General features: G+C 29.4%; 2 protein-coding genes across 2 annotated transcripts; one reads left to right on the top strand and one right to left on the bottom strand.

The window, feature by feature from the left end:
* Positions 1 to 2,427: 2,427 nt before the first annotated feature.
* Positions 2,428 to 3,537, top strand: LOC101515364 (transcription repressor OFP5-like). The gene has a single exon (XM_004486220.1). It carries the CDS (start codon positions 2,428 to 2,430, stop codon positions 3,535 to 3,537), a length of 1,110 nt encoding a protein of 369 aa, XP_004486277.1.
* Positions 3,538 to 9,132: 5,595 nt separating this feature from the next.
* Positions 9,133 to 11,916, bottom strand: HSFA4C (heat stress transcription factor A-4c). Its single transcript, XM_004485877.4, has 2 exons — positions 11,193 to 11,916; positions 9,133 to 10,406 (listed from the first exon to the last, which is right to left on the bottom strand). The coding sequence occupies exons 1-2, from the start codon at positions 11,406 to 11,408 to the stop codon at positions 9,474 to 9,476; spliced, it is 1,149 nt and encodes a 382-aa protein (XP_004485934.1). The 5' UTR covers positions 11,409 to 11,916; the 3' UTR covers positions 9,133 to 9,473.
* Positions 11,917 to 12,180: the final 264 nt, after the last annotated feature.

Consider the following 12,180-nt stretch of genomic DNA (forward strand, 5'->3'; position numbering starts at 1 on the left):
TTTTAAAACTTGCGTAACTTTTTTTTTTGTCGAGAATTTTAAAATGAACAATTGTCTATATTTTTAGAAAAAATTTAGTATGTTTTTAGTTTCTATAAAATTTCAACATTTTAATTTTAGTCTTTTTAAAATAAAAATACCATCATACATGCACTTTAGTCTCTACTGTTAATTTAAATTTTTATGGAGGATTTTTTTATAATACTATAAACATGAGTGCAAAAAATATTTAAAAATTTAAAGTTAAAAGACAATTAAACATATTTTGTTTAAGTAATATCTGGATATTTTTTTATGAACTAAAAAATGTATTTTTATTTTATAGAGATTAATATTGAAAGGTCAAAATTTTATAAAGACTAAAAATATATTTAACTCAAAATAATAAAAATAAAAATGTAAAAAATTGTTATTATTTTCAAAAATACATATCTATTAACTAGCATTTCATATTTTCTTTATGATAATGATTTATTTCAAAAGTCAAATAAATACACATTTAAAAAAAATAAAAACATAAATTTTAAAGTTTTAGTATGTCACATAAACCTTAGAAACATGATGACTATGACACTACTTTCATAGAAATCATCTCCATGTTTCAAAAGAAATAGAAGACTCCTTACTAATGTTGAGTATGGAAACATACAGCCGGTTCCTTACTATCCATAACTTTCTTTTTATCTACTCCGACATTATACTGTGTACCAAAACAAGTATGTATTTAAGACAAGTATTGTCCGACCTATTTTTATCTATACCTTTGAGACTTAGGCTTCTCTCAACTGCCAAAAATAAACAAACAAAACGTTGGACCAGATGTGCGTTTCTGGCCGGGAATAATACAAAGCAAATTGTCGCCTAGAGGGACCATTACAAAATCCAAAAAGAAACCCCTATAACCCATCTAATTAATCTTTCCATCTAACCACATTAATGCCAATTTCCATCTCATAGTTAATACTCTCCAAAATAAAATATAATTATTAAAAAATTAATGTATTTGATCTTAATTTAAAAGCAGACACACCAACTTATCGGTTATCATTTTTATTTAAATTAAGACAAATATATCAATTTTTCAATAACAATTTTTGATCAGTTATCGTTGTAAAAAAATTTGTTTATAAAAAATATAATCAATTTTTCTTATTATTAAAAAAATTTCTTTTGTGTATGTATAAACATTATGTATTTAATCATGTAACCATGCAACACAAACTTTAGTTTTTAATAGTGCACTAGTAGAGTCGGTGCCCTTCACTAGAAGATCATCAAATGTACTTGATTCATAATACTCAGATTTATGTACTCGCAAATTTAGATTAAAGAAGATACATAATTGTACATAAGTCATTAAACAAACTAGTTTCTCTGACTGTCACACAACTAAATCTTTAGATTGAAGTTCCCAAACATAAATTTGAATGGAGGCTTGCGACTTTCCAACAAAAAATCAAACTTACCTAGTCTCATGCAATATGGATTATTTATTGTTAGAAAATTTTGCATTTGATATAGTCATGCTTCATAGAGTGATATGTTTATCACGATGATCAATATAGTCGAAATGTCAATTTTAGTATGTGTTTTACACTCTAATTCCGCTTAAAAAAATAATTATAAGTAAAAAAAAAAAAACTATTTTTTCATCATAAACTTTTTATTGATAGCTCCAACTAACTTGTAATTCAAAAACACACTATCTTTAAAATAATAAACAAACTGTGTCAAATACGAGATTTTTCAACGGCAAGGAATATCTATCTTTACTTGAAAAGTCAACAAAGGTACTAGGTTTTCTCTCACACAACTAAATCATTGTTATATAAATAAAATCTTCTAAGTATGTTTTTACTGTTGATGTATTAACTGTGAATAAAAGTTTTATCATAGATGAAAAATAAATGTTAAAATTTTTGAATCCAATATAATATTGATCATTACATCCTTTATGACCCAACATGTATATCAACTAAAAATTTGATGAAGAAATTGAATTTATCTCTGACATGACTAAATGAATGGTAATTAAATAGTAATAAAGTGTTTACCAAAGTAATAATAGTAGTTATAATAAACAAAGAAGTTGCCTAGATGTAATGTAATGTAACCAACCACCACAGTACTCCGTGGGCCTAAAAAAGAGGGTAATTCATTGATTTAGTACACAACTTTCTCTGACTCTACAAACTATAAAGCAACAAAAAAGTTGTTAATTGTCACAAGATTTATGGCGGGTTTTCTCTTTTAAAACATAAAATTTTAGTTAGATGAAAGTGAGGAAACAATAGGAAACCCACGTTCCTATTTAACATTCTAACCGTATCACACATGTCTTTCACCACTCACATTATCTTCCACTTCTCTTCTTCAACCTAGTATTTACCAAAACATTGCAAACAACAAACAAACAAACACATAATCATGAAATGGGGTGGAAGAAAAACTTCAACTTCATCTTCATCTTCATCTTCTTTCATTTCTTATGCCTCTCCTTTTTCTTGGCTTTCAAAGCTAAAACACATGAGAATTAATTCAGATTCAAATCATGCAAAAGTTAAGCAGAAGGAAAAACTAGAGCATAATTCTTCTTCATCTGTTGTTTCACTTTCACCACCACATGAGAAAAATGGAAGAAGACAAGGCACACTCAAGTTGAAGAAGAAGAAGATTGGTGTAGAAGTTCATGAGAGAAAATTGTTCAATGATAATAATAATAATAAGAAGGGTTTATTGAAGATTGATGAGTATGATAGAGACAAGGAATATGATAACATAAGGAGAAGATTTGAGAGGAAAGCACAACAAGTTTTGGAAGAACAACTCTTGAAACTTGAAAGAGAAGTAAAAGAGATTGAAGAACAAGAAGAAGAAGAAGAAGAAGAAGATGTTCTGTTTCAATTTGAATCACCAAGAACAATTTGTACACCAAGAACACATTCTTTTGCTACTTATTATGCAGGGTTGAAGAATCCTTCTAGTTTAAGAAGTGTCAAAGAAAATGGTTATGTGAAAAGTGAAAGGCTGTTTCAGAAGAAACTTTGTTCTGAGAAGTTGAATTTGAAGGAGTTGAAGGTAAAAAGTGAGAAACAGAAAAGACCATTGAATTTTAACAGAGAAATTCAAAGGAGGAAACCAAAGAAAGTCTCAAGGGTCAAAATATATTCACCAAGGATGGTTTCAAAGATTGAAATTTGCAGAATAAAAGCTCTAGAAGAAATGAGGAACAAAGCAAAACTGAAAATGAAGAAATTAGAAAGGGAGGAAATTGGTAAACCAGAATTAGATAGTTTTGCTGTGATAAAATGTTCATTAAATCCAAAACAGGATTTCAGAGATTCAATGATTGAAATGATTGAAGAGAAAGGGATTAAGAAACCAGAAGAAATGGAAGAGCTTTTGGCATGTTATTTGACTTTGAATGCTGATGAGTATCATGACCTTATAATCAAAGTATTCAGACAGGTATGGTTTGAAATGAAGCAACATGGTTTTGGTTTCAATTCACAAATTCATTGGGGTTACTATCAATAACAATCTCTTTCTATTTAACTGGCTTAACCAGAAATGTAAATAGTTTATTTCTACAAGTATTTGTTATTTTTTTCTTGCTTTCATTTTACTTCAAACTCTTATGTTTCTATCCACATCTTTAACAATTTTAATGTTAGTTGCATATAGATCTCTTCTAATTTCATGTTTCTAGCCTCTAGTTAACTATTACATTCTCTCTAACAGAATATTTTATTACGGTGAAAATATTAGTAAAGAGATATTTATGCATGCATATATCTATCTAATAAAGATATATATTTAATTGTAATACAAGAAATTTATCGAGTTGTTGCACCGTACCTCCAAAACAAGATCCAACAAAATGTTGTAACGATGGTCATTAAGTTGCAACGAATTTAGATCCCTAGATTCCTCATGATATTCTCTTAGGGATGCAAAACGTACACGTCACCCAATTGCTCTGATGTTAGGCATTAATGCCACCACATCTACACGATGACAAAATATCTAATTAATAATGGTTGTATAAATCCAAGCTAACAGTATTAAGTTACAGTACCAATTCCAGAGTATAGTTGCATTATGGAATTATATATATATAACTGTTAAAAAGTAGAAGCATTAAAGTTTCCTTGTTGTAAATAGTTATATCTGCTTGAATCATACTTAGAACAGAGGCTTTGTCTTTAGCAAAATAATATGGCAAAACTTGTTTGATACCGTACGTGTAAGAATTTCTGACATATATTATGCTGCTATTCACAATTCAGTAATACTTGTTGGAATTTGGAACTCAAACCCATTCCTAAATCACATTATTCAACCCTTTCTTTTTACCATTGTTTTATTACATGACCGACAGTCCAACAAAATGTTCATTCCTTTCGGGCATTCGTACGCATCTACTAACATTTTACTGCATAATGCACGGTAATTTTGTTGAATGTTGGATATAAAGAGATGTTATTTATAGGCTTAATTGCACTTTTGGTCCCCCTATTATAGGTGAAAATTGAAAGTAGTCCCCCCATTTTGTTTCTCCCCAGTTTTAGTCCCAAACAGAATTTGAGTCCAAATCATGATGAGTTGTCATTTTTTAATGACGTGTCAATAAAAAGCTGACGTGGCAAACGCATACGTGGAATAAACTTATTATTATATTATTTCTGATTAAAAAATATAATTTATATTTTTAAAAATCATTATTATAATTGTTAAAAATTATTATTACAAATAAAATTTATTTGTTAAAATTAAATTAAAAAAAAAAAACACCTAAAATCAAAAATCCTAAACAAATCAAAATCAAAAGGATTCACTCATGAACCCTAAAATCATGAATCCTTTTGGACTCAAATTAAAAATTGATAACTTCCATCTTGTTGCAAACCCATATCATAATGAATGTCCAGTAATGAATGTCTCTTTCCATTCTCATTCTTTCTCAATACACCATGAACATTCAATTTCATTCCTCCCAGAATTCAAATGAGAAGAACGCTCACCATGGGACCGATCAACATCCTCTGACAAATACCTCCTTCCATTCACATTCTTTCTCAATCGCCCGCTGACATTCACTCCATTCCTCCCATAGTTCAAAGGAGAAGAACCACCCTCACCGTCATCAACATCCTCTGACCAACGCTCTTCATCGCCATCCTCTTCCAAAACATTTGGTCCCTCCACCAAATCATCACCAGTAACCTTCATATAAGGCTTGATACTATGAACAACCCCTTTAGGAAAGAACCTTGCAGAAGGCAACTCATCAGGTGTTTGAAACAGTTGAGGTCCATCATTTTCAGTCCAAAGGTCAAAACCACCAGGCTTCTGAAACCTATCAGCCAAAACCTTGAGCTGCTCATCGGCCCTGACAGAGAACAGTTTGGGGGGTTTCTCCACCACCTCCCAAGGCCTCTCCAGGTTAGACACAACAGCCTTAAGCTCAGCTCTCTTCCTCATTTCATATATCTGTCGCTCATAAAATTTCATAAAATCCAAAAGGATTCAGAATGATTTTAGGGTTCATGATTTTAGGGTTCATGAGTGAATCCTTTTGATTTTGATTTGTTTAGGATTTTTTATTTTAGGTATTTTTTCTTTTAATTTAATTTTAACAAATAAATTTTATTTGTAATAATGATTTTTAACAATTATAATAATGATTTTTAAAAATATAAATTATATTTTTTAATCAGAAATAATATAATAATAAGTTTATTCCACGTATGCGTCTGTCACGTCCGCATTTTTATTGACACGTCATTAAAAAAATGACAACTCATCATGATTTGGACTCAAATTCTGTTTAGGGGACTGAAACTGAGGAGAAACAAAATGGGGGGACTACTTTCAATTTTCACCTATAATAGGGGGACCAAAAGTGCAATTAAGCCTTATTTATATATCTATTGCATTAATATCTTGAGTCATAGAAATATAGTATCAAAATTTATTGCAATCCTAGTCCATTACTCTTTGGTGTCCCGAACTCCCTAACAAATTTTGGGAATTTATAAGTTTTATTTGACGATTTACCTATCATAGTAATTTATATCATTTAATTATGGACTCCATATTAATATATATGTATGATCTCATGTATTAAATTCCTTGAAATATTTTTAGAGTCATTCTCATTTACTTAAAAGACGCAATATTATGCGATGACATGTTATTGGTACGTAATATTTATTAATTTTGTTGATTATTAATCTCAATCAAAAACTTTAATGATTATTTTTAATGGGATCTATTTTCTTGACTGTTTGCTTTTCTTATTAATATAATAAAAATAATTAACTAATCGTAATTACTAGAGTGATTATAATATTATATCTAATATATCTATCCACAAAGTTTGAACATATGATACTTTGCTTAAGGGATCTAAATCTGGTGTATTTTGAGACCAATGTAATATTGGCCATAGACATATTATTTTGGTCTGAAAGTATACATAATTGATTCATCTCTTAATTTAACAAAACATTAATTATACAAGATATTGTAATTTTAGTTGACATTGAAATTTTCAATAGTAGTCCCTTCGGCTCATTTTAAAAGTGTCTTTTGTCATTATTTTGGTTTAAGTTATTTATTATTTTATGAGTTGAGATTTTCTCAAATACTTAATGGTTCATTTATGAGAGAAAAAAAATCTTTTAACATTTTAATTACTAAAAATTATTTATCTCACTCTCTCTCATAATTAACTTTTTATATTAATATATATTTATTTATTATATCTCAAATAATTAAACTTATCAATTAACTATATTTAAAAAGATATTTTAGTAAATAAAATTTATTTTATCATTAAGATCAATAAAATTAATTATTAAATTAATAATCAATGATAAATTAAGAAGTATTTGTAATAAATTAATCACAACGACTGCGATCATTATATCGCATATTTTGTTTCTAGAAAGAAACATTGAAACTATACTAGATTCGAGAATTTTGTGTGGTCAAAGTATTTCATTTTCTCTATGTTTCGATTTAAATTCAAACATGCATTTTATACAAGGACCTTTTAGTCTGGTTTGGGTTTAGCTATACGTGGATTATTTTATTTTATCTTTATAACTGTCTTTAATTTGCTGGCTGGTGATTATTACCTTTAATTTGGTGGAAGCCTCTAATTTGATCATCATAGACTTTTGTTGAATTGTTGAAGACATGGCAATTTGCCAATCTCAACCCAAAATGCTAAAAAACCATTAACAGCAAAGGGTTCATGGACACTAATTTCAACTAATTTGTGCAAAATCAAAACAGAATAAAACTTCAAAACTTTATTTTATTTTATTGTCTAACATGAATTTAGAAATGTGAGGGTGAGAAAAATTGTTCATACAATTTATCCTAATCCTTATATTATCCAATAAGCAGAATGGGTAATATATACCATTTTTACCCTTTATTGTTTTGTTTTGACTAATCTTTACCTTTTCTTAGTCTTCTCTAACTCTACAAAATAGACATTTTTTGGGAAGGAAATAATCAATGATGAATTGCCATTTGAGCACACCACGTAGTAACTACATTTCTAAATGACAAAATCAAGGTCTTTTTACATCATAGTCACAGCTATTGGAACTTTGTTGCGGGCCCTTGATGGTGATTTTCTTACGTACTTTGAAAATAATAATAATATGCTCATGTGAATGAAAACGTAACACATGACACATCATTTAAAGTAATAAGAATAAACTATGCACACCGATTGAATTCAACCCCATAATAACAAAACTTTGAATCTAGTCAAGTAATTGTTAATTCATCAAACGATACACAAATCCAAATTTCCATCATTACTTTTACCAACGGAATATAGGAGGAATACAAGAAAAATTAATACAATAAAGACCACAAGTTAGTTTCACAATATATATAGTAATTCATCACCATTCTATCTTGAAGCTTTCTTACCGTAAGCCTCACAATATGTACTTAGTGTGTGCAACAATAATATATTAGTCCGACCTACAATAAATGGTTAAACTTGATTATTTTATAGATCTACTTTTAACTTTCACTTACCTTTTTAAAAATATTATTTGATCTGAAAATTTATTTAAAATTTTTATAATTTGTTTTAAGACAACCTAAAGCTACTAAAATTGTCGGTATTAATAAAATTTTCGTAAATAAACTAATAAAGTAATAATTTAATAAGACTAAATTTTATTTTAATATCGAACATAATCTTTTAAGAATCTAATTTTATACTATGATATTTTATTTTATCGTACGTTTAACTATGTTAAAAATTGATGTAAGAAGTATATAACTTAATATATGATTAATAGTAAAAAAAGAATATTATTTATATTTTCTTTAATAAACCTAAAAGATTTTATCGACGACCTATAGTCTGACACTCTTACATGTTTAACTAAATTGATTTTAATAAAAGCTTTAATTTACTTATTTTTATAAATAAAAAAAATCAAGCCCAATATAAATCTATCGTAGATTAAGTCATATATCCTTATTGGTCGACCTATCTTATTCTCTCCCCCAACTCACACACCATAATGTATTTATTTATAAGTCTAGTTTTCATTAAGTTCTTGTAGTTAAAATGTAAATACTCCAAGTCCTTATTGAATAAATTTACTACTCAACAGTTCGGTAAAAATTATTGAATGAAAAAAACAGCATTACAAAGTACAAAAATATACTCAAAATAATTTATTGCATTTCCCAATATGAAAAACTTAAACCAATAATCTAGCCTAGATTTCATTTGAATGTAATACTCTCATGTGTCATAAATTCATTAATCAATGGTTCTTTCCATTCTAATAAGCAAACCAGCATAGCCATGCATAATAATCTCAGAATATATCGGTTTTTATGTTGAAAACAAAGGGACAACAACTACCCCTCCTCAACCTTAATACAAATAACAGGTACTCAGAACATTTCATTTTTCAATCTGGTAGCATAGAGAATATTTAAACCTTTATCACCTACTTTATTTACATCTAATTTAATCCATTACATGATTCAAGAAATGCCATCAAAGGCAATTTGTAACTGAAAATATTAGGCCCTTTTTCTCTATATGGCATTGTGACTCAACATCACAATTTGATAAACCAACTTCCACTTTTGATATTTGATAAACTAATTTGAGTAACATCTTTGAATAAATTCTATAATAGATGATAACATCAAACCAAAAAGTCCAAAACTAAGGATTATGCATATATAGCATAGCCAACAATTCAACCAGTCCAAAACTAGGTAAGAGTAAAATAAATGCCTAAAAAAACTGTATAGTTCATGATAACATTCAACCAAAACTAGGGGTTATGCATATATAGCAGAGCCAACCATATGCATACCTACAGCCAAAATTATCAAAAGCTAAAAGGAATAATCACTTTCCACAGTTTTCTCTGTTTGATTAAGAATTCTCCATCTGTTTTGGAAGTTTATCTAATTATATTCCTATAGTCCCACCAAAATTGGTCCTGTTCACCAGGCTTACCTTCATTATTCTTTCCACTAGTTTCGTTCGAACCAGGATTTTCTGTCAAGAATTGTTCCCAAAATACGTCATTAACACCAGTAGTCACAGGGGCTGTTGCTGCAGGTTGTTCTTCTGATGCAACAGGATAGGGAACAACGGCTACAGCAGGCTCAGGGTTCACGTCGATCATTGGTGACTTGGGCAGAACTTCAAAATCTAGTTGTACACAAGATATATCCGGACTATCTGCACAATTAATAGAATCATCAAAATCTATGTTTGAATGACTTTGAAAAGAAGCTTCACCCAAATCGAGCATAATATTCTCCCAATACATTATGGACGAATCGAGCAGATCCAATCGTTCCATGCTTAATGAGAGAACAGATGTACTATCAGCGTTTTCTCCACATAACATTTGAGAAATTTCAATAGGATCTTCAATGCTAGCTTCATCACTAAAGGAACTATTTCTCGGATACCTTCGTTTTCTCTCCGTGTTCTCTGTAAGTGGATAGAGACTTAATTCAACACCAGGTTTCTGCAGCACTTGAGAAACAGAAGACAGCATGTTTTGTTGCTTCTGTTCCAAGTTTTCCAACCTATCCTTCAGGCAAAGTAAATCTATCTCATTGATGTTCTGCTCCTGTTCTTGTCTCTGAAATTCCAGAAGAAGTTGCTGTTTATCATGTTTAAGTATTTGAATCTCGCCTTTCAAATTCCGCCGTTCAGATTCTGTTAATGGAGGAGCAGCAGCCCCTTGGCCATGGACATTCTGCAAAGAATGGCTATGAACCGGTTTGCGCCTATGGATATTCTTCATAAGATGTGGTTGACCTTTTACAAAATCATCATTTGCAAATTCCCATTGCTCTGGATCAACTTTTCTAAAGCCCTAATCAAACCAAAAACCATGACAGAGTTCAAGCAATAAAAAAACCTTTATGGTGTGATAAATCATAAAAACAAACAACAACAAAACCAAACAAAACGTGTTAACAAATCCATGAAGATGAATGTGTATTTGGTTACGTGGTGACAAAAATTGATTTTGAATGAATGAATTTTATAAAATTGATTCTAACTAGAAGTGAGTTGAATGTAAAATGATTTATGTTTGAGAACATTCATGTAAAAGTGAGTAGAACAATGAATTTAAAGGTAAAAATCAATTGTAGAGTTACAAGATCGACATTTTAGCTTTTAAGTTAGAATTGACTTTGGAGCCAAAATCACTTTTTCTCGAGCACATCTAAAATTATCATAATCAATTCTATTATGCACACCAAAATGTGTCAACATCAATTATATGCCTCCAGAATCAATTTTGCTCCATCCAGAAGTGAAATCAAACATATTCGAAGTGCGTGTTTGATTCTGTACTAGAAAATTTTTGATTTTGAATGAATTGATTTTATAAAATTGATATTAGTTAAAAGCCAATCGAAGATAAAATGGTTTTGTTTGGATAAAGTGACTTGAAAATTAATGTTGAATACAAAAGTATGTATGGAGTCAAAAGCTACAAATCCCAATGTAAACTAAGAATCAATTTTAGACATAACATGAGTTCTATTAAATGGCATGCAAACATGTCAAAATCAATTCCAAAATACTTAAATCAATTTTGATCGTCTAAAATTGAAACCAAACATACAACAAGAAAATTAAATTTGCTTACATAGGTGTTGAGCTGTCTGATGAAGCTTGAGAAGTTATTATGCTTAAAGTATTTGGGCAACAAATCCTTTGCAAAATCTGGTTGATTCCAAACAATGAAACTCCTATTGGTGACACTCCATGAAACAATGGTATCAGTTGAAGGATCATCAACCATCTCATAAGTCTTGGACAAGAAAGGAGGCATAGAATTGGAACTGCTATGACCTTCCTCCATCACATCACAACCCTCAAACCCAAAACACAAATCTCAATACAAAATGAATCCTCAAACACCCTTTATATAGTATAATTTCCTCACACAAAATAATCCCTCTGAAATTTAACAAAAATTAACCAATAAAAATTCTTCCTTTTTTTTTCCCCTTTTCCATTTCAACTGGGTTTTTCCAATTCAAGCTAATGTCCATCAATGGTTCCCAAAACAAAGAACACAAATTTTTCCAATTGAATTACCAAACTATTCAGAATAAAAAGCTCACAAGATTATCTTCACTGAACCACTAGCTGGCAATGAATCACAACCCAAAAAGGTGAAATTTTTTGCAGATTCATTCAAATGCTTTTTACACAAATAGCAAAGGTGAAGCTACTGTAACCAGCATAACATAAAAACAGAAACGGTTGGAAGTTTCTTTATCAAACAAAATATTGCGTATTTTAGTTCAAAATTCTGTCCATATTTGCCTAAAAGTTATAAGGACTCTGACCAGTTTTTCAACCGTATGTAACAGTGGATTGATATATTTTTTTCCAAATAAATTAAAATGGACTATATTTTTTTAATTGATCGACTTGCTGAGCAAGTCATAAGAATTGCTTATTATAATATAATTTTTTATTAAGACTCAATTTCCATAATAATATATTTTTGGCTGAAAACTCAATTTCCATATAAACTTATTAAAAAAAACTTTTATTTCTCTTCTTGAAGAATTATAAATTTTATGAAAAGTCAAATGAAATCAATTAAAATAATTGAGATTTAA

Source organism: Cicer arietinum, chromosome 1 (genome assembly GCF_000331145.2).
Source record: "Cicer arietinum cultivar CDC Frontier isolate Library 1 chromosome 1, Cicar.CDCFrontier_v2.0, whole genome shotgun sequence".
Classification (NCBI taxonomy): Eukaryota; Viridiplantae; Streptophyta; class Magnoliopsida; order Fabales; family Fabaceae; genus Cicer; species Cicer arietinum.